The sequence below is a fragment of the Vulpes lagopus genome, chromosome 24 (assembly GCF_018345385.1).
Source record: "Vulpes lagopus strain Blue_001 chromosome 24, ASM1834538v1, whole genome shotgun sequence".
NCBI classification, from domain to species: domain Eukaryota; kingdom Metazoa; phylum Chordata; class Mammalia; order Carnivora; family Canidae; genus Vulpes; species Vulpes lagopus.
This window is the reverse complement of record NC_054847.1, coordinates 44,649,968-44,675,736: the sequence shown is the minus strand read 5'-3', so window position 1 is coordinate 44,675,736 and position 25,769 is coordinate 44,649,968. Positions and strand designations below refer to the sequence as shown.

Genomic DNA, 25,769 nt, shown 5'->3' with positions numbered 1-25,769 from the left:
TTTTAACATTTAGCTGTATGCATACGCGCTTCAAATAAAATTAGTGTAAAAGAAACAGGCAAGAGTTTGAACACAATGATCTAAGATACCTTTTACCTCCGCAAGTCTGCATAAGATGTTTCCATCATCCCGTGCTCTCAATACTCAGGAGCATCTATCACCAGGGAGAGCGTGGGGGAAGCTGGAACTCAAAGAAGGAACCAAGGGACATGGATTTCAGGGAGTCCACAGAGGGAACCGAAGAGCTGTGAGATCTAAGAACCACAACAAATGCTAACAGGCCTCTCACTTTGCAGACGCACTCTCTCACAGGAAGTACCCTTCCAAGCAGCCACCATTAAATATACCTCGGCAAGGAACTAGGAATCAGGTTCCATTTTTTTTTTTTTTTTAATGTGGAAAACCCTTCATTCATTTCCTTATATTGGTAACATAAGAAAACTTAGGTTTAGAATAACATGACATTTTCTACAGGTAACGTTCATGGAGAGTTCTAAGGCAACCTTTATATATGTTGTTAAATCTTCCTGGTGTCTATTTTGATATTGAGGTTTTGGATTCTATATATTACGTAAAAAATCATTTTAACAACAAAATCTATACTTTTACCTTCAGTAGAAATTCCTGTAGTTCTTGGTGGGTTTTTGTTACTGTTGTGACTGAAAGATCAGACCAATTTACCTGATTTAAAAAAAACACACATATTATATGGTTATTTCTTAGGCGGGAACCGGCTGAAAAAAAGCCATGTGTAAAACAAAGGGCCTTAACTTAAATTTTATTAAGATTAACAATTGAAAATATAAAGTTAATCTGGCATTGTAGTAATTTCCTCAAATTGTTAAAATTAACGGCACATTGACAGACTCTACTGAAAAAACTTTTTAAGAATTCCTTTCAAATCGCATGTTTTTTTTTTTTTAAAGTTGTCTTTTAAAACGTGACTATAGAGTTTAGTAATTTTTCAAAAGGGAAAAGTTGCAGAACTCTAAAATGACACTTTGACAGTATAGATCTATATACCAAGAAAGATAAAAATTCTATCTCCTGGAACTTATTAAATATAAATGCTTCAGAGAAATAACTAGAGTTTACTGCCCCCTTTTGATAGTCCTCTATTGTATTTTTATGGGATTTATAGCTTATGAAGAGATTTCATCTTTATCTCAATTCTTTAAAATCCTATTAAGGTAGATGGGGCAGGTATGACTCCTTCCATTTTCAGATGGAGAAACTAAAATGCTCAGCGTTTAACTTACATAGATCTGACCCTAAGTAAGCAGAAGAGCCAGACTGGAATCTCTTATGCCCCTTTGCTTCTTGGATACTTTTAATTCAGTGGACTTGATCTCAGTCCACTCATGATGGCTACTTTACAATTATTTGAGCCAGGTAAAATATGAACTCTGCAAATACCTAAGTCTTATCGACTAATCATACCATTATTAGTCAGATATTTAAACACAGATATGAAATTTTATCTACCAACCCTCAGAGCAAATACCCTTATTAACTGGCATATCTTTTATATGATTTTTAGTTATGTGAATGTTTGATGAGCAGCTACTTGTGTCAGACACTGTTCTCAGTCAAAGGGACATAGGAGTGGACAAGACAGCGGAAGTCTCTCTTCTGGCTGAGGTCAGGGTCTAGGGCATGAGACAGATTACGACAAATGAATGGTTAAGAGATCCCTTCAGGGATCAGGGCTCCAGAGCGAGTGAATAGGGCCTGGTGCAGGATCAGGACAGCACCATGGAAGGGTGCGGAGGAAGACCTCACAGGCGGGAACATTCGAATCAGCTGGGGAGCTGAAGGGATGTGAGCTGTGCCAATGGTCTGGGGAAGATTGTTCCAGAGCTGGGGATGACAAAGGCTCTGAGGAAGGAACAAGCTAAGAACTCCAGCAACAGAAGGAGAACCAGTGTAAATGGAAAGAAGAGAGCACAGTGGCCTGTGCCATGTGTTATAAAAACGGTAAGTGAAGGATGTGGAGATAAGGACCTGAAATGTGCAAACTGAGGCTATTTCTCCCATAGAGCAGAAGCCAGAGTTCTGAAAATCACTCAGTAAACATACTAATAAGCAAGTCAAATGTGGTGGGATGACAGAGGATGAAGATTCTCACTCTCCACAGGCTAATAACTTCCTGGAGAGGAAAAACATGTAACCCAAACAGAAGACTTTGTGAAATCTGTGCCCGTGGGATGCCTGCAGTGAAGAGCCACACATTCTGCTGGCTGGTGAGAAAGCACTTCAGGAGAAGTCTGGCAAGCAATACCTTTGGGGAGGAACTAAAGTCAGGGAGCACAGAAATGTGGCATTGGCCCATTTGGCTTCAAGGTGCTCGGTCCAATCTCAGGAGGAAGGGTTGGACAGTGAATGCCCAACAGGGAGGAAGAAGGAAGTGTGGACAAGGAATCCACGTGACAGTCAAAAAGCGAGAAGGAGGCATGGGGAGCGACAAAGCTGGACTCTACGGTTAATGAGACCACTGTCTGATGGGCAGAACGACAGGAAAGGACATGGCAACAAAGGCCAGGGAAGAGAAGCTTAGTGGAGCAAAGAGGAGGAGGAGAAAAAAAATCAGGGAAGACCATTCCAGAAAAAGACAATGCCCATGATCTTGATTTTAAAATTACTAGTGAAAACGTTTACTTTTACTTTTAAAGATACATCTTACACCTTCTAACGAAGGCTCTTACTTTTTTTTTTTTTAATAATATCATTAGTTAACTTTAATGTGATACGATTAAAACCTTGGCAAACCATGCAGGACAGACTGAAAACAGGACATCTTCATTAAGACAAATATATGTATACGTACAGCTTTTTTTTTTAAGTTAGCAAACCTGTTTTTCCAAAGGTCAATTTTCATTTTTCCCAAAAGGTCATTTAGCATAGTACACAAGACATCTGTAGGGGGTAAAGGGGCTTACTTTGAAGGTGTATTCCCAGTATTTGTCAGCCCTTTTTCTCTGGACTCCTTTCAACATTATCTTCTCAATGTGCACAGCTGAAAGAAAGAAAACATGCGGACTTGTTCTATGAGACCAGACGCAGGTTTCAGGTCCCCAATCTGACAAATGCTAACCCATTAAGCTAGTCACCTTCATCCTTACTACTGATCTTAAATAATGAAATAAAACCCCAAAAAACGCAGAAGCACAGGAACGTGCATTCATGCATGAATTTTGTTCTGTATCCAGTCAGCGGGCCGAGTGCCTCAGTAGTTCCCAGTGTCTTAAGCACCAATCAATCGCCTACCTATAGCTTATTTTTCTAGAGGATAAGCTTCAAAACTGCCTGTTATTCCAATTACCATAAATAGAGCACTTTATTCAATTTTTTATGCATAGTAGGTGTAAACTGGAAAGTATAGTTTTTAATTGGAAAAAACCTTCAAACGTAATACGTAAAACTGATAAAAATTTCTTTCCAATTGGGAATTTAAAAACTGTTGTTCTCAACACGACCCTTAATATCATATAATGATGTTACAAACTTAATATTATTAATGAACTGTAGAGGTTCACTATAGCAACATTTTTCACAATTTATTGCCCAGATAAAATAGTGGTCATAAGTTACATGAATAACTCTGAGTTGAACGAGGTAAGATGATAAGCTTTGTTAATGAAGTAAAGCAAATGTGCAAACCTCTAAACTATTCACTTAACATATCCTTCAATAGAAGTATCTTTCAGGAAGTAAGTATCTTTACAAATTGAAAAGAGCCAGTCTACTAACCATTACATAGGGACTTGAGGGGGGAAAAAAGAAAGAAAGAAAGAAAAACTGTTGCCCTGGAGTATAAATAGAAGAGACAGCGTGTACGCGATAATGAGACTGGTAGTAATGAACATGAGAAAGGTCACAGGGAAGTTAGGAGGGGGACTCAACAGATGAGGGTCACTATTAAATTCAGGGGATGGGAGATGGAGAAGAAAAGGAAAGGATTTACTTGGAGAGGAAGAAGTTAAAATATGAAGTAGAATTACAAAGTAACAGAAATACACAGAAGAATTAAGATTATAATAGATCACAGGTGGTGAGCAATGAGAAAACAGGAAACATAAGGTACAGAAATTTTCTGGAAAGCGGGCATTCCTGATGGACTAAGGAGATACCACTACCAGTGTTTTGAGCCAACGTTCCAAATACATGGCGTTTGGTGGCTGGCTTCTGGGATAACTTCCCTTCAGTGGGTGAGAAATGCTGAGGACGGAAACAAAAGAAAATCTCAAAAGCCATAGCTGAAAAGCCTCACAACTGCTGCAGTATAAGAAAGGCCAAAGTGGGGCAGGGAGGGTCTGCTGTTTTCAAAAGCTTTTCTATTAAATTACGTAAAGGGTGATGCTATTTAATAAAAAAAATCTGAACTAATCTATGTTCAGAAAATACAAAGCAGCTCTACTTCTGCAAATCAATGGGCTAAGGGTAGGGGACCACTAGGGCATTCTGGGGTAAGAGAATATGGCTAGGTCTTCAGCCTTCACTGTGGGTTCCAACTGCCAAGATCTCTCAGAATCAAGATGAGCAAGACAAAAGAAAATAGTGAGGAATGGCCAGTAATGGCAGACACTCCAGTCCTCCTAAATTAAAACTAAGCAGCAGAAATTATGTACATTTAAAAATAAAGAACATGAGAAAAATCATCTATAGTACCACCTTATGGTTGTTAGCATTTTGATGTAATCTTTTGTTTTCGTATAATATTTTTATTAAAAAAATAAAGAAAAAAAAGGACCTTCACTGTAAAAGCAAACTCTGCCTCAGGTTATTCGCATGTGCAGTGAGCATGGTTGAAGGGGTCTATGAGTCAAGTAGTTTAATAGTCTGAGATAGTCTGGAATAGGTAATTATGTAGACTTTTTTTTTTTAAACATTAAACATTCATACCTATTTCCTCTATGAGGAAAAATGTATTACACAAAAAGGATTATTCTTGGGACTGAAAGAAGACAAAATGATGTTGATTGAAACCTGCCATAACCGAGTCTGACGCTTACTGTGCACACTTCACTCGTCCTAGGCTACCCAGGTGGCATCTAGGTTTTCCATTTCAATTTTCTCCTCAATCATTTCCCCCTCAGGTTAATGGGCTCTCCAAATATGAAGAGAAGTGAGCATCTGAACTCCTTTCTTCTCAGATGACAATGTCCTTTCAATTCCCCCATCCCAACTCTCTTGAAAACTGCATTACTGTAGGAAGCATGGGCTTGCAAAGAAATTTCTTCACTTTCTCACAGGGAACTTCCATAAAACTTTTTTCAGTAAATGCTGAGCACATTCTCCAGATAAGGCACTATACTATATCCATTTAGGTTTTAGCCCTCTGAAAGTACACAACTAGTACTTGAACTAGATTCAAGCCAGTCGACCACAAGGCAGAACCAAGTAAACACAAGCCAGGGCGGGCCAAATGCTGCAAAGCAGGAGCCCAGATGCAGACTCAAAAAAGGGGGGGGGGGGGGGGGGGGGGCGGGGGAGGCGGGGCTGGCGTTTGAGCAGAACCTAGGTCCTGCAGGATTTCTCTACTCCAAAAGAGAGCGAGAAGAGTTAGAGTCAACCAATATAAACAGCACTCTGCAACCTTCCCCATAAGTTTATGAACCACATAGCATACCTTCTCGCTGGGTTCTATGAGGTGCCACAGGAAGTCCATCATGAGGTATTGGGGCTTGTTCTAGTAAACTGGCCTCGTTACTTTGCGTGTAATCACCATGGGCAGAATCATTCTAGATGAGAAAGAGGGGCACATGTTAATCTACTCCACAGACTAAGAATAGTAAAAGCTCCACACAAATACACCAGAGTCAAGTCTCAAACTGTTAAGAGCAACCATTTTAACGTAATTTTTAGAGATCAAATAGGTGATTACACACTAAGGGCACAAAGGCACAAACTGGCACTCACCAGTAAGGAAAAGGAATCAATATTTCATAGTAATAGTCTATCAATTATTTATTGGCCCAGATCTTAGGATATATTTGCCCATTATTACTCAGAATCCCCAGTGATGTCAATGCTAACCAAAGTGAACCAGAATCAAAGGAACACATATAAAAGAGGATATCCTTTAGGCTAACCCCCCATACATAAGGGAATTTTATTTTTTACATTAATCTCTATGCAATTTTTATTCACTACTTCATTTTAGTGATGGTCTAACAAGATGCTCTGGTAGGAAAAAGTTTGACAAAAGGTTATCATCAATATCTGCCAAATCTTTCTGAACAAGAACAAGTATGGACAGTGAGTTTATCATTAGTAATGTTAAACCACCTAACAGCAACTCGGTGCTCTAAATCGGAGTTTGCTCAGCGAATCACTGTCATCAGCAAACTGGAGGAAGGTTTACTCCTGGGAGCACTACTCCCTGAAGTCAGGAAGGGCCTGCTTCTCTCAGACACAGCTCTCCAGATCTGAAGCAGTGTCCTGCATATATTGTTCCTACAACACACTGCTTAAGCCAAAAAAAGAAAAATCGCCTTAAAACTGTTCTTTATCACAACTCACACCTTACCCCTTCATGTTCAGAATCTCAAAATACTACTCAGAACAGAACACCTCAGTTTCAAGAGATAATTACAATTTGACAAATCTGCAAGAATACAGATTTTTTAAAATCGTGTAAATTTAGAAATGAGGCAAACAGGAGACTCTACACTTCCCAAGAATCTTAACTTAAAATATTTTGTTCTGCTGTCTAATCATGCAAGCTGGCCTGACAATAGGTATGGGCTGCCAGTTGACAGCTCTATTTCTGGGAATAAAACATCGCATCAGATACTCCTGGGAACTAAGCTTCAGCTTTATAGTTTGTCTTCCTGTAGAAACCCAAGGAAATAAGTATCTGTCTACACAGAACCACTTAAGGAGAAGGACAGCTCAGATCTCTTCGTCAAATCCAACTTCCAAAGCATTTAGCATGATGGCATTTGCCAATTTTCAATATTAATGATTTTTAAAAGGTAGACCACAAGGATTCTTCTAGCAATGACAAATTTACCCCTATCCTAATCCAGACCATATAATCACTCACTACAAAGTAATAAAACAGCATTGGCCTAACATTGCTGTAAGTACTTCAAAATCAATAGAAACAAAGCACTGTCATCCTCCCAAATACCTGTGTTAACTGGAAGGAGTTTAGCTGGATATGCCAGTTATTTTTTATAGAATTATTTTTCTACGCTGCTCAAACATGGTTCATAAATTAAAAATAACACCTTCGAATCCAAATGTAAAATATGCCAAAAACAATAGTTTCCACTAGGGAAATCAAAACCACAATGATAGTCCTCCTCACACCAAGATGGCTAGTATCCAAAAACACAGAACACAGCAACTATTGGTGAGGATGTGGAGAAACTGGAACCTTGGGCACTAGTTGGTAGGAACATAGAACAGTGCTGCCACTGCGGAAGGTCCTCAAATACCACATGACCCCCAACTCCATTCCTTGGTGTCATAGACTCCAAAGAGCAGACAGCAAGGACTTGAGCAAATCATTTTTTCACAGGGGTGTTACTCCCAATAGCCAAAAGGTGGAGGCTCCAATGTCCACTGCTGGGTGAACAGACAAACAAGTGTGGCATATACACACAACTGAATATTATTCAGCCTAGAAAGGGAATAAAACTCCAATGCATATTACAACATGGAGAAGTCCTGAGGACATTGTGCTAAGGGAAGTAAGTCACACACAACAGAACAGTGTATAACCCCACTTACATGAGGTACCTAGAATGGTCACTGTCATAAAGGCAGACAGTAGAACAGTGGTTACCAGGGCCCTGAGGTCAGAGGGACTGGGACAGAGGGAGAGGGGGCATAGAAGGATTTGATTAATGGATATAGAGGTTCAACCTGAGATATACGAAAAATTCTGGAAATGGGTGGTGGGGATGGTTGCATGACGGGAAAGTACTTAATGCCACTGAACTATACACTCAAAACTGTGTTAAAATGACAAATTTTATGTTATATAAATATAATTTTACGTTATATATGTGTGTGTGTATATATATATGTATGTGTGTGTATATGCATGTGTGTGTGTGTGTGTATATATATATATATATATATATATATATATTTTTTTTTTTTTTTTAAACCCACAATAAAAAGTAAAAAATTTTACTCAGTGGTTGAGCCTTCAGCTCAGGGCATGATCCCAGACTGGGGATCAAGTCCTACATCGGGCTCACTGTGAGGAGCCTGCTTCTCCTTCTATGTCTCTGCCTCTCTGTCTCTCATGAATAAATAAAATCTTTAAAAAAATTGTTTTTAATAATTTTATTATGCTGTCTCCACAAATGTTATATTGAAGCAACCAAGAGAAAGCAGTCTGCTTCACAGTCAAAATAACATTTTTAAAGTCTGAAATTACATACTTTAACAGCCAGGAAAAGGCCTCTAGTTTAATAACCTCAGGAGAAAAATGGAGTTTGAGTTTCCTCCCAAGGACCTACGTTCATCAACTCATGAAATATCTACTAAGTTTTCTACCCCCATCTCAGCATGCATCAATGCCATAAAATCACTTAGACTAAGTTTAGAAACTATGTGTGAAATTTACAATTTTATTGGTTTAATAAAAATTTAATCTAATGCTTCACATGAGCTACAGAGGTCAGAATCAAGCTCACTGGTCCCAACAGTGAATGGCTCTCCGTTTTGCTGTCTCCCCTTCCCTCATGCTACATACCCTCCCTCCCCTAAGAGAAGGCAGAAGGGTGCTGTAAATCTGAGAACTACTGGTTTAATGGAATCTTTTTTTTTTTTTTATTTATGATAGTCACAGAGAGAGAGAGAGAGAGAGAGAGGGGCAGAGACACAGGCAGAGGGAGAAGCAGGCTCCATGCACCGGGAGCCCGATGTGGGATTCGATCCCGGGTCTCCAGGATCGCGCCCTGGGCCAAAGACAGGCACCAAACCGCTGCGCCACCCAGGGATCCCAGGTTTAATGGAATCTTATAGAAAGAAATCACACCCGCTTTCTTTATGAAGTTCAGATTCCCAGGAAAACACGCTATAGAGGACATACCAGACAGAATTGGCATTTTACAAAGACTAGTTAGATGACAGTGTCAGGACCAGGTGAAAAGAAGAAGAATTTTTCTCTGCTTGGATTAAGAAGGTGGAATTTTAAAATACTAAGCCTGCAAAAACATGCACAGGAACACACAAACCATAAGAATGTGTGCACTCTTCTCCTTTATGTAATTCATCTGAGTAAAGCTTTTCCTGTGTTAAGGCATGCCTCTTCTAAGAGCTCCTGGTTAGCTCAAATCCACGTCCCGTAAGGCAGGCAGGCTGGACAGTGCATTTGTTCCAGAATTACTCAGATTTAACTTTTATACATGTATATCTATCATAATTAGAGACTTGAGATTTCTCAATCATGGGTAAAGTGTAAAACAGTCGAGTGGCTGGACAGTCCAACAGAGACTCTTCTAACATGCCATGGAGAACAAAGGTCACATTGGCCACCATTCACTTTAACTGAGATCAAGCTGTAGATGGAGTTTATTTTAGCTCATCTAACAATGTTCTATACGTTTCCTCTAGACCTTTGATGCAGATTAAATTTAAAAATACCAAGACGTATTTTCTATGAAAAAAAAAAAAAGCAGAAATTAGGAGTTTTGTAAGCTTTTTAAAAAAATTCACTTTTTCAGAAGTTTTTTTACACTCATCACATGAGACTTAGAATCCTAACATTAGTATATAACCACAACATCCTATTAAGGTTTTGTGGTGGATCAAATATAGCTAAAAATACTTTGGTAGCCCTCCCACTGAATGGTGGCTCTAGCTCCCCAGCCAGTGGGTCTCGGCCAGCTTTCAAGACTTGCTTGACTAACGGGATGAGAAGGAAGGAACACTGGGAGGTGCTGAGGGCAGGTCTCTAGAAGCCCAGCAACCTGGGCCTCCCAAGCAACCATGTAAGACGTACACTTGCCCTGAGGATGCCACACTACAGAGACCACACTCATGGAGGGGACACGCCAGTTCCAAGACATCCACCTGCCCCTGCTCTTAGCTACCTGTCTAAATCCCTGGCCCATGGAACTAGGAGAGATGATAATAAAATGGTGCTGGTTTAAGCCACTAAGCTTGGGAATAACTTGTTACACAGTTAGGGATGTTAAATTCTCTTCTTTCAATAACCAGGGTCGCAACTAAAGCGTGTTACTATTCAAGCAAGATTCATAGAATGCCTTGCTTTGAACATGAGAAAAGGATTCATGATTAGAAACATTTACCGAGATGTCGAATTTCATGCATTTTGGTGGAAGAGGGGAGAAGGAGTTGGAGAGAAGTGAAGCGTTCCTAAGGCCTCTTGGAAGGGATGCAGTAGAAGGGGAAGGCATCTGCCTCATTTCTCCTGGATGAAACAGCATGCCCCAACCCGAGCTAATGCCTTGCCTCACCTGCTAGCATCTGAGAAAGGGCAAATGCTGTGCAAGAAGAAACGTGGGGCAGGTAAGCAGTGCAGGAAAGCCGAGCTGCCTACACCTGCAGCGCCAAGAGTTCAGAGGAGGGAGACCAAGAGTGAGCGGCTCAGAGACAGCATCAGGCAAGTCTCTGCTGGGATCGGGGGCTCTAACTTCTCATTTGGTTTGGCTAGAAAGTGTAAGGTGATTCAGCAAGATGTGTGTGGCAGTACTAGCCATGTTAAAGCAGGGGTAAAGGCACCCTAGCTAGAGTATGGGGGCACAGTTCACTGAACCTGTGTGCACTCTGCCGCCACAGCCCCCAGACCGAACCTGGCCACTGTGGCTGCAGCTATACAACTCCTCTGAATGTGACATCTGTGCACTCACAGTGGTGACCTGGGTAAAGCAGGGGTGGACCGGAACTGGGTAGGTGGAACCAGATGAGGGAGGGAAAGATCACTATAACTTTCTATGAATCTTGAGGAACTCTACGAATTTATTACAAAGTTAAAAAAAAACATTCAAAATGTTGATGTCATTGTCTTTTCCAGGGAATTGAACTTGTAGGATGTGCAATCAGGGACCATCTGGCATAAGAATGCTGATGTGGAAGTCTACTGGGGAGGAGGGCAGTAGTTTTCATCCCAGAAAAATGTCACTGGCCTTGAGGTTCTCCTTGTAAAACTCCCTTCATATTTCTGCTTTCAACGTGCATAGTGCACATCTCTAGTTGGCATCGGTAGCGGACGGGTGAGAACCATAAACTGTATTGGGCCACAAACTACAATGGTATGGAAGGCAGAGGAGGTAGTGGTCACAGCTTAAGCAGAAGCTAGGATCCCCCTTCTTTAGCACGGGTATCTGTGTTTACCAACCAAACTTCTGCTTTCCTACTACAGATGGGAAAAGATCTCCTCTTGTACCCTAGCTAGGACGCTAAACCAGGAATTGCTATGTCCTTGGGCTAGCAGCCCTCAAATCTTTAAATCCTCACTTTACCAGATGATCTAGGTGAGGTGAGAAGAACACACCCCTGAGCCTGAGCATCAGAGGATCTAGAGAGGATGTGCTCTCCTCCCCAGGCCACGTATACCTTCTAACTGCCTCTCCTTCACTGCCCCACCGGACAGGAGATGAGAGGGAGGGGACTTATGGGGCCCATGGTAGGGAGCAAGCGAGACCTGGGCACAGAACCCTGCAGCCCATGGCACTGCAGGGACCTCCAGCTCCTGTAGCAGAGCCACCGCCTTCAGCTCCAGTGGGGAAATGTTCCTGGAACCATGCAGACATGGAAGCTTACAGAGTTTAAAGAGGATCTTTGACAGTGAGTTGATTTATAGGTTGGACAGTGTTGAGAAACACTGCATTAGGACTCGTGTTTAATGCCACCTGGTAGAACAGGCACCTCCTCCAAACTAACAAAACCACCCAATACTGCTCTTGCATTAGGCAACCTCTCCGTAAGTGTGACGGCCTCTTTCTCAAGAAGTACTCGAAAAACACACATGACCCTGTTGTTGCTTCTAGGACCACAAGTGCATTTAATCATTTGACACCCTCCTCCAAAAAAAACAATTATACTGGGGGAAAAGTCAGGTTTCTTAGCTATCCCAATTTAGAGATTCCTAACAAGAAACATAAAAATTCCCCAATTCTTAGATTGTAGATGGCTCACTTCAGTGACCAAAGGAAGTTTTTAACCTTCTGACCTAAGCAAGATACTATCTCAACTACAGATCTGACTCCCACTGCTCCTCAAACAAACCATAAATTGGAGAGCAACACCAGCAAACTACAACTATTCAAATGAGAAAATAGCTTGTAAATTATTATTTTTTTCCACCCCATCATCCATAGGTGTGCCTCAATTTACGTAACTACACACACAAAAAAAAGCTTAATGTGGACTATAAAAGGTCTGATTTTGAAAGAATATTTAATAAATACAACTATTCAGCATTCACTTATTGAAGATTCAGTTCAAATCTATACTGCTTCATGCTCTTACCTAAAGAAGCAATTCCTTTCATTATTTCCAAAACTATTGGGCCTAGACGACAGAGCTGCAAACATTGCTAAAAGTAGCTGAGAAATAAAATTCATACAAGACAAAAAAAAAAAGAAACCCACTTCTTGATGTACTTTGTCTTCAGGTAGCTTATCATATTGGTGGTGTTTAGAGCTGTATCTAAAAAGCCTAATAAACGTAAGAAATTTTGAGTGAGCTTTAGGATATATGCGATGCCGACCAAAAAAAAAAAAAAAAAAAGACACGATGCCTAAGCCTTTGAGGAACTTAAAATGTGCAGAGAAGGTCAATTTCCTAAGACTATTTCAAAGAAAAATTAAAACAAAAAAATCACAGAAGTACCAAAATTATAGCAGAGAATATACATGCTGTTGGAATTCAGAAGCAGCAAAGAATCTTATGAGAAGACAGTCACAGGTACAATTCTAGAAAACATCATGCAGGAGGTAATGGCATAAGCCAGCTTTGAGTGGAAGGTGGGATCTGTGAAGAAAGTGAGACAGGGATTTGAGTCCAAAGACCTCTGGAGGGGCACCTGGGTGGCTCAGTTGGTCAAGTGTCTGTCTTCTGCCCCGGTTGTGATCTCAGGGGTCCCGGGATCCAGCCCCGCATCAGCTCTCTGCTGAGCAGGCTAGAGAGCCTGCTTCTCCCTCCCCTCTGCCGCTCCCCCTGCTTGTGCTCTTTATGTCAAATAAACAAATAAAATTTTAAAAAAATAATAAAAGACCTATTGGAGGCCAGGCTCCATCAGTCACTGTAAGATATGTGATGTGATTAACCACGGCTTTAGGAAGTGGGAAGGCTGGTAGTAGGAAGGCTGAAAGCAGCAGAATCCGTTACGAATAAAGTCCCAGAAGAAAATGGTGACAGCAAGGATGAGGGGAAGAGAGGATTAAGGTTATCAAGCAAATCAGAGTGATTAGAAGTATAATGGTGCCTCAGAGAGAATTGGATTTGGCCGGAAGATTTTTTTTTTAATCCATGATTCATGTTTTTCATTCACATGAAAAGTGACAGCGGATGTTGCAGAAAGACATACCACCAGCACGTGCGCACACACACAAATTTTCAATTTCACTGCAACCTGTTGACCACCTACTCCCTTTCCCCAGGTTCTCTGTAAGCCAACCCCTACCAGCTCTTCCAACTTTTGCATTTCTGCTCATCCACTGCAACCAAACCCTGCTATTGCCTCTTTGAACAATCGACAGATCAACAGATATATACATCTTACTCTTGTTTCCCAAGCATTTTCATACAGGTGATCCAGCTCACCCTCACAGCAGGTTTTTTTAAAAAATATTTTATTTATTTATTCATGAGAGACACAGAGGGGTGGGGGGCAGAGACACGGGCAGAGAGAGAAGCAGGCTCCATGCAGGGAGCCCGACATGGGACTCAATCCCAGGACTCCAGAATCACGCCCTGGGCGAACGGAAGGCACTATACCACCGAGCCACCCAGGGATCCCCCCTCACAGCAGTTATATGCAGGAAATGATCGTGCTATCCACCCTCCCCCTTTTTTTTTTACTGAGCAGCCTGGAACTTGTAAAGACTAAAAACAACTTGCCAAAGTGACCTCTTTAAAACCTAAATCTGACCTCAAATAAATTATTCCTTGAATAAGCATAAAACAGTTCTAAGGAGCCAAGCCAAGACATTTAGAAAGGAATTCAAGGCCAAATGTCCCCTGGAGCATAGGAAGGACAGAAGGGAAATGGCCTACCAAGTGCCCAGCAGCCCTGCCACCTGTAACATCAACACAGGAATAGGCATTTCCCTTCTAGAGTGACTGTGTACATAGACTGCATGAAGGAGGCTTTGTGACAAAGCATTCTCTGTGAGTAAAAGGAGTGCTCTTACTCAGTCCTCCATAATGGAAAAAAAAAAAAATGTCGATAAAAGCAAATCTCAGTCTGCTTCCAGGGTAGTGCATGTCTTTTTTGCTTCTCTCTTTAAAAAATTTAGCTGAATGCTTCTCAAGGAAAGACAAAAATAATCTTAAAAATTGGCCAATTTAGTAAGCTTCTATTTTTTTTTTTGCTTCTATTTTTTTAAAAAAAGATTTTATTTATTTATTCATGAGAGACACAGAGAAAGAGAGGCAGAGGCAAAGGGAGAAGCAGGTTCCTCGCAGAGAGCCCTATGCGGAACTCGATCCCAGACCCTGGGATTATGCCCTGAGCCACCCAGACATCCCTAATAGCTTCTATCAAAAAAACATAAAATGTTCCTTTATTGTGCATGAATCACAGGAAGTGCTCTGAAGTAACAAAAAGCCATATAACTTAACCACAAAACAGTTTTAAATTATAGAAAAGTTTCCTAACTAAATGTGAAAACTGGATAAAGATTTAAGTAGATTATGGCTGCATGGGAGTTAATGATATTCCAAATTCATAAAATGTATAGTCTCCATTCCTATTCCCGTGCCCATTATGGAGAGAATATGTATTTTAATAATTTGTGACCCAGAGAAATGCTTCCTTTGGTTTTATATGTAGCATACCAGATCTTCACAATGTAAATATTAAAAATAAATGCCCCAGGGGTCCTGGCTGGCTCAGCTGGTTAAGGGTGTGACTCTTCCTTTCAGCTCAGGTCATGATCTCAGGGTCGTGGGATCAAGCCTGGAGTCTGGCTCCACACTCAGTGCAGAGTATGCTTGAGATTCTCTCCCTCTCCCTCCTCCCACCCCTTGTGCTCTCTAAAATAAATAATTCTTTTTAATTAAAAATAACTGCCCCAAATAAATGTCTCAAACACGATCTTTCCAATTACCCATCCTTCCTAAACACCAAACGAGCTAGAGATATGGTAAAAGAGAACAGTATGGAAAATACTACATCATGAGCATGGGCTTTTAAGTAGGCAAGGAAAAAAAAAAAAAAAGCCCATTCCTGAAAACAACTGATGACACAATGTGGATGGCTATTTCTTAGTGGAAAAGAAAAATGCATTGACCATCTTTCTCAACAGAAAATTCATGCTCAAGACAGTATGTGAATTGTTTTATATCTTATCTGTTAATTCAATCACCACGACCTCAAAAGACAGTCATCCCCATTTTGCAGATAAGATTGAGGCTCAGGGATTTAAATAGCCTGGTTAATGTCAAAGAGCAAGTGGGAGAGCAGGAATGTAAGCCAACTCTAGTGCTAAACAGGCTGTCACTCTTCAACACACTTCCTGTCCCCCCCCCCCAAAAAAATCACAAAAGGTAGTAAAAACAAAAAACGTATATACATATCACATAGTTAACACGATGGAAGCTTCTTCCTCTCCATCTCCACCACCCTCGCCTCCTATTATGATCTGAGTAAGACCTTCCCTGAGTTCTTACCTGAGAAAAATCACTACACAAAAAAATATAAGTAACTGGAGGAGGATACCAGTAGCTCCCATTTGCTACTAAAACAATCCCCAAATCCTGATATTCTAAAAGCCTCTTCCAAATGGCATTTTTTAACTGAACTGCTTTTATACTTTGCTGCAGCCAAACCAACAGAAAATTTCTCGTAAGATAGGTATGGCTCTGCTCCCCACTGATTCTTCTACCACCACCTTAACTTTTACTTATAATTGCTAACATTTATCAAAGATCATGTACCAGACATTATCCTACAAGTACTCATTCATTTAATCCTAACAATCTCACATAAACATTGTTCTTATCCCCATGGTATGAGGAAGGAAAGCTGCCTCAGCACTCACTACTCCAGTGTTACTGTTCAGTTTAAGACCTCCCTGTAGTGGCCAACAATTAAATTAAGGTATTTATTACCTGGGAGATTAGAGCTATTTTTTTTTTTAAAAAATCACTTTTAGAAATCATCTTTTTAGTGCCTAATAGAATAAGAGAAATCCTGACCACTGACCTCTCCCCTCTCAAGCCTGTGCTCTCACTAGAATTAAGGTTGTCACATACATATTCAAATTATCTTAGAGTAGGAGCATTTACGTTAAAACTCATTTCTGAAGAGTTCTCTTTTCCAGGCCCCCAACAGGATCAGTACGTTATCTGTACTATTAAAATGCGTTGAGATACTTGCTCCGTCCAGGACAATATAAACTTATGCTATGAGAAAGTAACAATTTTGCAAAGTCTTCTTTTTGAGTTATTTCCACTGATTTTTGTAAAGACAATGGCCACTTAATTCTTGAGTTCAAGCACGTTTTTTGGGAGTTCAAATAACCCTAAATACTACGTACTACACTAAGTACTACCTAACGTTTTCAGTTTCTATGTTTTAGTCAGCTATTCGCCAAGCAACTAAGTTTTGAGGATACTGAAGACACAACCTCCAGAGACAGGCGCCACCATACCAACAGTATTAACCACTGTTGAAATGAGACTGTTGAAAAACATACAACGAGAATCTACGCATTTTAGGTTTTTCTGCCTTTGCGTTGCTAATTGGGGGTTAAATCTCCAAAATTAGAATACCCATTTTCTTGGACAGCTAGTGTCTTCAAGCACGCAAAGACAGGAAGCTTGGCTTTCTCTTTTCAAAGAAACAACAAAACTAGCATCTGTACTCAGTTTTGTTGTTGCTGTTGCTAACGTGCCACTTGGTTTGGGTTCCTAACGCAAAGGGACTCGTTTTTTAAAACCACCTGTCTTCAGCTACCCCACACATGCGGCCCGCAGCTCCGTTAAGCGGGCGACCTCCAGGGCGGCTCGGGCGCCCCGCGCGGGCTGGATGTGGTGGCGGCTGCAGACCAGCAACCTCGTGCACAAGCCTCCACGAGGCGATGCTTGTTGTCATCGATGTGACATTTGCTCCGAGCCACACAGTGTCATCCGACTCGCCTAAGAAAACTCGAAAATATTACTTCTCAATGTGAAATTCGACTTGAACCTTCATTTTTCTAAAATGACCTCATCAGTACACACCAGCGGGTGTGCAGACGCGCCGCGGGCGCCGGGAAAGCCTTCGGAGCGCGGGGCGGGGCGGCGGGGCCTACGCTCACGCTGCAGGCAGAGGCGGCGTTCAGCTCGACGCGTCTCGGACCGGCCAGGGCAGCGACAGGCACAGGGGCTCCTGGGCGGCAGCCACACGCGGGGCCCGAGAGGTCACTTCCGGGGCAGGCGGAGGCCGCGCACGAGCCCCGCGGCCGGCCCGGGCCTCCCCCCACGTGGTGCGCGCCCGGCCCGCGGGGGCTGCAGGGAGCCCCGGAGGAGGGGCCCGCCTCGGCCCGCCCACCCGGGGGCGGGGCCTGCGCGCCAGTCACGTGGGCGGCCGCGGCCGCCATCTTGCGGGGAGGAGGAGGGGGAAGGGGAGGAGGAAGGGGAAGGGGAGGAGGAAGGGGAGGGGGAGGGGGAGGGGGCGGGGGCGGGGGGGAGCCCCGAGGGACCGGTCCCCGAACGCTCTGCCTGTGCGCGGCGACGCGTGACTGGGGCGGGGAGGGGGGGCCCTGCGACGTGCCAGACTCGGCGCCTCCCTGCAGACCCGGGGGTGGGCCCTGCCCCGCCGGGAGCGCACCGGCGGCGGAAGGCCGAGGACCAGCTGGTCCGGGCTGCGGCGAATCGAGATGCGAATCCACCCACCCCCATCAGCCGCCTTGGGAGTGACAGCTCGGGAGCAGCAAGATCCGCGGAAATGTCCTCAGGGCCGGAACGAGCGACCGCTGAGGGCCTCGGAGTCCGCGCCAACAGCAGAAGCTGCGGAGCCACGGCAGTTTCCGGAGACCGGAACGATGGGTGCCGGTAACCCTGAGCTACACGGGAAAAGTTCATCACGCCGCCAGGGTCTAAAAATAGCCGTCAGCGTCACCTGTAGTAGCGCGTCCCCTAGGATTTACCCGCCGGCACAGGGCACTGCCCGAGAAGTGACGGGGCGCTGAGGGCAACGGCAGGACGCCCAGCCTCACTCGGCCCACTCCTCCCAGCCCCCCGGTTGCCAGGAAAAGCCACACACGGCAGTCAAGATAAAAACCTCATTACTCTAGTTTGCACGCATCTCTCCTTTTCTCTAGTCGCCTTCCGACCCTCTCTTTACACGTACGATTTAAAGGAAAATAAAAAACAAAAACTCCTCGCAGTTAAACTCAGAAATCGGTTAGCCTTGTTGGAATGATATGAATGGAATGATACAACCGTTCCACTGTGGGACATTTTCATATATCTACGCTCTAAGGTCATCTTTACAGTATACAAGAATTTAAAAAAAAAAATAAGACACATGAATTGCGCCTGATTTCAGGCTTTCTTCTCCAAAAATAACAGCAGTGGCTTACAGGACTTTTTGGAATTAGTTCCAGTGACTAGGCTAACAGTGGAAAAGGGCTTTTACCAACAGTATGCACAGCTGCATATTCGTAGTAAATACACACTAGAAAATCTGAAGCTCACCAGGAAAATACTGGGTTACTAGCATTACTACACTGCAGTCTGATAAAATATTTCCTAAAATGTGAGTTAGTCACTTCACAGAAGCCTCCTTTTCAAAAGGAAGGGGCTCAGCCTCGATTATCGCTAAATCCCTTCCAGCCCCCACATTCCTGGATTCAATGGGTGGGTATTGAGTCCACACAGCCCTCAGAGAAATACAATGCCCAGTTTTAGTTCCAGAGTATTGAATGACAGCAGATACATAAGTTGAATTAACTTTCAAGAAAGTAAGGGGGGGGGGAATCCCCCTTTCCAATAGATCATCCTGGAGATCACCTGAATTGAAAAGCCTGGCAACCAAACTACTACCTTTCAAGTGACCGTAAACAACGAAAACAAACTTACTGTAGCTAGTTTTTACTCTAACCGAAACCTACTCTCCTCTCCTCCATTAAATTCTTACAATGAAGGACTTTATTTGGGCCTAGATTATTATTAAGCCGCTTTCGGGGCTCTATAAAATTTCACCTTCTTTAATGTTGGAGACAAGTGACTCAACTGGATTCTTGTCTCCTACATTTTGGTGTTTAACAACTTTTACAAAACAACACTTATGCCTACTACTAAAAGCCCAGCAAATACCCCCGGACTCAAATCTGCAGGCAAGACTCTAGTCCAACAGAAAATAAGTTATGCCAGTGGTAAAAGACGTAAGCAGCCCGCTCTTGACCCAGACAACCTGCGCTACTGCTCCTCTAGCTTGAGTCAGTCCGCAGGTCTGCACGTCAGGTTTTCTCTGGGAACAACACGCTTGCAGCAAGAGCCAGAAGCCCTAACGAGCCTCTTAATAAAACTCAGGCCTTCACTGTGCAAAAAAGGCCCACCCAGCCCCTTTGTGCCGAAGACCAGGGCAGCAGCCGGGAGCGCACCTTCAGGACACCTCCGCGCGGGCTTAAGGCAGAGCTTGAAAACTGTAACCAGAGCGCCAGATGGCGAGAAAGAGGAGGCGCTGCCCGGGGCCAGGCTGAGGCCAACACAGTCACCTCTAGCGCTTCGCCTCTCCCACTACCTAGGGTGAGGGATGCTCCAAGCCAAAAATGTCCCGAGACCCTTCCTCCGAGACGGGGACCAGGCTGGGAGCTCCATGTTTTCCGTGGCAACTCCGGCACGGAAGAGACTTCTAGAGCATTCTGTTATGGCGGGTGCCTGAGTGTGCACGGGTGGGGGTGAGGGGCGGGTGCGGCGTAAGGGTTGGAAGAGTGGAACCGAACCGCCCAACAGAACGAAAATGAGTGTTACGGGGCTGGGAGCCGTGGGGTGGGGATTCCGAGCCACCTGCGCCGGGCTGCGGCTCGGCCAAGAGGCGTCCGAAAGCCAGGCCAGGGAGGCCGCCGGGGCGGTGACCGCAGCGCGGGTGCTGGGAGGCTCGCGCGCCTTACCTGGGCCCCGGGGCTGGCAAAGTTGCTCGGCTCCACCTCCACCTCCGCGTCCTCGGGGCCTCCGCGGAGCGCAGTGCGGAGCCTCTCTAGGTGCTCCCTCAGGGTGACCCGCTGGTGGAAGGAGAACGCCGGGTGCAGCGAAGCCATGGTGAAGAGCAGCAGCAGTTCCTCCTGGGCCCTGAAGCCCAGCCCGCCGCCCGGCCGGGGCTCGGCGCCGCTGCCTTCCGGGCCGGACCCGTCCTTCTCCGCGTCCTCCTCGCCTTCGCCGTCCTCCCCGCGCTCGCCGGGCTCGTCCTCCGCGCCTCCCCGCGAACCCTCACCCCGAACCGCGCGCAGGCTCTTGAGCACCGAGTCCACCTGGGGCAGGAGGCGGTGCAGGCGGCCGGCGGCCTCACGGTTCTCCGAGCCCAGCAGCGCCAGGTAGACGATGAGGCGCGAGCGCACGGCCGGCTCTCGGAAGTCGGCCAGCGGCCCCGGGTCCGAGAGGCCGTTGGCCTTGGCCTCCGAGTCGCGCAGGTAGTGGTAGTCCTTGCGCGCCAGGTCCTCCAGGCACGAGCCGAGGAACCGCAGCTCCAGCGGGTTGCACAGGTCCAGCAGCCCGCACATGAACTCCAGGCGCTGCGCCGAGCCCAGCACCAGCCCGAACCACTCGTACACTCGTTCCTGCTCGCGCAGCGCCGCCGCGGGCCCGCCGCCGCCGCCGCCCGGCATGCCCGCCCCCGCCGCTGCTCCGCCAGCAACAGGCGGCCCGAGCCCCCGGGGCGGCGGCGGGGGCGGCGGCGGCGGCGGCGGCGGCGGGGGGGCCCCGCGGCGGGCCCGCGGGCGGCGGCGGCGGCGGGGGGCGGCAGTCTCGGCGGCGGCGCGGCGGCGCCTTTGCGCCCGGCCGTGCGTCTGCCTCGGGCTCCTCCGCCTCGGGCGGCGGCTCCACGGGGTGCGTCGGCTTCAGCGGCAGCTTCATCCTCAGCATCCTCGGCTAAGGCGGCGCGGACATGCGAGCGGGGGCGGGCAGGCGGGCGGGGCCGGGCGGGGGGGCGGGGGCCGAGGCGGCGGCGCGGCCGTCAGGAGCGGGGCCCCTCCATGCCGCCGGGGAGGGCCGGGGCCGGGGCCGGGGCCGGGGGCGGGTCTCGGCCGGCGAGGGGGGCGGCGGCCGGCCGGCGGGGTCGCCGGCGTCGTCTTCCCGGGCCGGAGGCGGGGCGTGCCCGCGGCGGCTCCTCCCCCTGGGCTCCGCGCCGGCCCTGGGAGCCCGAGCGCGGGTGGGAGCGAGCGGGCGAGCGAGTTCTCCTTCCTCCTCCCTCTCTCCCGTCGTCCGCACTGGGCTGGGGCGGCGGCGCCCGAGCGGTTCCCTCGCGAGCCGGTGCGGACCCAGCGGCTGGGAGAGGAGGAGGAGCGGCCGGGCCGGGCGGAGACGCTTGCGGGCTCCGCGCAGGCGGCCCGGCCAATCAGCGGCCGGAGGCGACGGTTGCGCGTTTCCCCCGCCCCCGGGGCCGCCTCCCGGGGAGGCCACGCCCAGCCGCTCCGCCGCCGCCTCCCTCTCCCGGCGGCTCCCGCGCGGTCCTAACCTCGGGGCTTGCGGCTTAGGGTAGGAGGCGGGCGGGGCGGCGGGGCGGCGGGGCGGCGGCGAGGTGCGCCCGGGCGGCCGGAGCGTGCGGGGCCCGCGTGAGAGGCCCGGCCGAGTCGTCGCTCCTTCTCCCGGGCCCGAGGCCGACTCCCGACCGCCGCCTGCCCTGCCGGCCCTCCGCCCCGGCCGCGGGGAGCGTGTCCCGGGAGGCGGGAGGCGGGAGGCGGGAGGCTCCCCCGAGACGGGCTCCTCCAGCCCTGCCCGCCCGCCCGGCCGACTTCGGGGAGTCACGGCGGCGCCGCTCCCACCGCAACTTCGCAGGGACGGGGTGCGCTGGCGGGCTGGCTCGCGAATGGAGGCGCCGGCTCGGGAGGCAGGGCCGGGGCCGGGGTCGGGGCGCCGGGGCGGAGGCCGGGGCCGGGGCCGGGGCCGGGCGAGCGCCCCCGCGGGGTGCTGGGCGCTCGGCGCGGTGGTGGGACGCGCGGCCCCGGGGCTCGGAGGGGGCGCTGCGGGGGGGGCGCTGCGGGGGGCGCCCCTGGCCTCCCCGCCCCGTCTGAGCTCTAACGCTCTTGGGAAGTGTTTTCCACGGCAGTTTAGCAGGAGTCCCTCTGCGCCCCCTCCCCCAGCCTTCATCTTTTGGGGATCGTTTATCTGCTAAATAACATCTCTCTGCCTGACTCTAACATTCTGAGTCCTTGTGCCGGTGTGAGCTCCCTGTGACTCGGGGAACTTCTCAAGCTACGGCCTTGACACGCTTTCAACATTTTTTTTAAGTATTATTACAATTTTTTAGGTTTCAGGACCTTCAAAAGGTCTCGCGCTATGTTTTTTAAACATAGCCCCAATTTTTAATACCCATCTGGATCATCTGACGGTTGATTTTTAAAAGGTGGGTTTGCTTTTAAATCCTTAACGGTTTTAAGTCCCACTACAGCTCTGAAATGTTAGGACATCTGTGGGAGAGCACACCCTGAGACCTCTCTCTCTCTCAACTTTATGCCCTAAGAAGCTAATTTATAATTGAATACAAGGCTAAACTGAAGCCTAAATCCGTTTTCAGCAAGGAAATAGGGAGAGGGAATTATTTTCAACACATTTGAGATTGGCAAGGTATATGAAAGCCATTCTTCCGTGTAATTTACTATTTCCTCGCATTCTCTGAGTGTAATGTAGAAATCACCGGGGTCAAGAGGAAACGTTGTAAGGACTTTTATTAACAATCCTTGCTCCCTTTTTGCTGTCCTCTCCAACTCCCGTGGAACATGCTACCTTATCTACCTCCCACATTTCCAAAGCTTAGGCTGAAATACTTTTAGGCAACCAATAATTATATTAGTCTAGTTAGCTACCCACCGCTTCTGATGGAGTCACCTGTGTAGATCCAGATATCTCCTGTAGTAAGATAATACTTTATGTTGGAGGGTGATTTTTACATTTGACCCAGGTAAAGGTCTTTACATTTTCCTTGGCAACAAGAAGCCGTTTGGTAGGAGCCCTCCTACCTCCCCCCTCCAGGAGTGATACCTGGCCCATAAATTCTATATTAGGCCAGATTTGTAAAATATAATGAAGAGTTTGTCCTATTCTTGGCCAATATTAGAAAATTCAGTGACCAAAGCTTTTGCACATATATGACATACGTACAACAACTTAATGATTCTGGTTATCAGCCATCAGTGGGACAATTTGCTGTTTATCCCCCCAGTGTGTTGTTTCAGAGCCCTCTCTCCGTACTGCAGCTCACTAGACCAAGCTTCGACTTTTTTCCCCCACCCTTTACAAGTGAGAAAAAGAACACATCCATTGGGGAAGAGGGACGTACTGCTCCAGTGCTTTTCTGGGAGTGGCCCAGGTGGAAACCCCAGGATGAAGTGTAGGTGTGTTTAGTTGGGAAAAACTATCCAGATGATTCTAATAAGACGCCCTGGGAAGGTATTCCTCCCACCAGACCTACCTGTTGAGAACACCTGCTCTAGATTGTCTGGTATTTTACATATTCCCTGGATAATTACTCAGATGGGCCAGATATTATTGGTACTGTGGTAATTAATGGTGGGTGTGCATTTATATCTAAGTTGTTCACAGAGGGATACATACCATAAAAGACATCTTTTAAGAACCCAAAGTGCTATTGTCTCTTGTCTCTAGATAATATTTAAGGCCTATTCAATACAGTATTTAATACATATTCAGTGTGTCTTATTTGCCTCTTTAGCAATGAAAGATGATGCTATTGACATTTCTGTCCAAATATTTATATGCAACCAGAAGACTGGTTTCAAGTTAAGATTCTACCTTGGATTAAGACACTAGCCAGTGATTGAGGATTGAGGAAACTTTGCAACCCTCCCTTTTGCAATCGGGTTACTGTAAGGAATTTCAGTAAAAGCACAGTTAATTGGATAGTTCAGAGCAGACTAATAATGGTAGCCACTCCAGAAGAACGATGCCAGATACAACTACTTCTAGCTCAGAGGAAGCAGCTAATCCGATCCATACCAAGAATTTGTTCTTTAAGTCTTTGTGAATGTTTGCTCTCTCTCCCAATACCCCTCTCTGTTTCTTCCATTAGAAAATAAATATCTTAACATCCTATTTTATACCCAATTTCATATTTTGGTATCTCAACACGGTAGACATTAATAAATGTTTGCTGAATAAACAAATTAATGAATAATGCTCCAGGAACCAAAAGTAACTGCCAGCTACTCCTGGGGTCACTGGAATCTTTGTTCATATCTAGAAAGAAAAAAACACCTGTGTCCCAACATTCCCAGACCAGTCCTGAGATTCGTTCTAAATGAATGGCTTAGGTTACATGCTGATTACTGATTATTCACTGGAGCCACAAAAGTGGAGTCAGGTTCCTCAGAACCATATGGGTCCTGCCCCCTCCAAAACATCCAAGGCTGTTGGAAAGAAGCAAGGAAAACATGGATGCTGGGGAAGCAACCAGTGTGTGTCCAATGTCATTGTTCTTACAGTGATACTTTTGATCACTTAAACTGTCATGGATTTAAGATACCTCAGAAATTAATTTTTGTTTAGTTAGATCATGCATTTAAGAGCTATTAAATATTGTCCTTAAAAATTACAGTTAAGGAGTTGCAAACAACACAGGTAAATTATTCATATATAACTTAAGGGGAAAAATTAAGTATATATTTAAAATTAAAAAGATAAGTTTTGATAAGTCTTACAGAAGCATACTATAAGATATATCTGACATGGAAATCATCAGTATTGATGCTATGACAGTATTGGTGAGCTGGAAGTCCATGCCCAACACTGGTATATGGCACCTTTTCTGGAAGGCTAGTGTTTGGTTGAATTCAGAGTCTCCCTGGAGTTGTGGTTTCATTTGTCAGAAAGATTCTTGAGGACTTAGACTGACCAGGTGGCCCAAGTTCTCCCACTTGTACTCTGAAATTTGGAGAAGCCCTATAATCTACCAATCTTTGAAGCCTGTCCAAAAATAAACTTGATTCTAAAGTGGGTTGATTTGGAAAATCCTCAGGCTACTGGCTCATGTTAGAAAATCAGGACCTAGGGGTTCCTGGGTAGCGTGGTCTGTTGAGCGTCTGACTTCATTTAGGATCAGGCCCTGATCTGAGGGTTGTGAGATTGAGCCCTGAGTTGGGCTCCACGCAGAGTCTGCTTGGGATCCTCTCTCTCTCTCTCTCTCTCAAATAGATCTTAAAAAAAAAAAAAAAAGATTCAGGAACTGGATGACATTAGGTACTTTCCTGGTTCTATGGAACATGTGCAAGTAGACTCTGCCCAACTGTTCAGAAAGGTAAAGGCATCTCCCCAAAAAGACAATACTGCTTCTTAGGGACCCGTTGTGAGGTAGAGTTGAAAGTGTCAGAAGTTTGGCTTGCCAGATAGAAAAATAATCACTCTTCTAGTAGTATTCTCTGAGATGGAATTTGCTGAATTCATATACTTCTTTACAT

The 25,769-nt window shown here is 45.9% G+C and overlaps 1 protein-coding gene across 1 annotated transcript in view; it reads right to left on the bottom strand.

Annotated features, from left to right (window-relative positions):
• ZCCHC2 (zinc finger CCHC-type containing 2) overlaps nucleotides 1-21,351 on the bottom strand; it is a 62,851-nt gene extending 41,500 nt beyond the window's left edge. Inside the window, 5 exon segments of the mRNA XM_041739401.1 lie at nucleotides 610-681; nucleotides 2,940-3,016; nucleotides 5,630-5,741; nucleotides 20,256-21,056; nucleotides 21,058-21,351. Of these exon segments, the coding sequence (XP_041595335.1) occupies nucleotides 610-681; nucleotides 2,940-3,016; nucleotides 5,630-5,741; nucleotides 20,256-21,056; nucleotides 21,058-21,222 (1,227 nt within the window). The 5' untranslated portion in view covers nucleotides 21,223-21,351.
• Nucleotides 21,352-25,769: the final 4,418 nt, after the last annotated feature.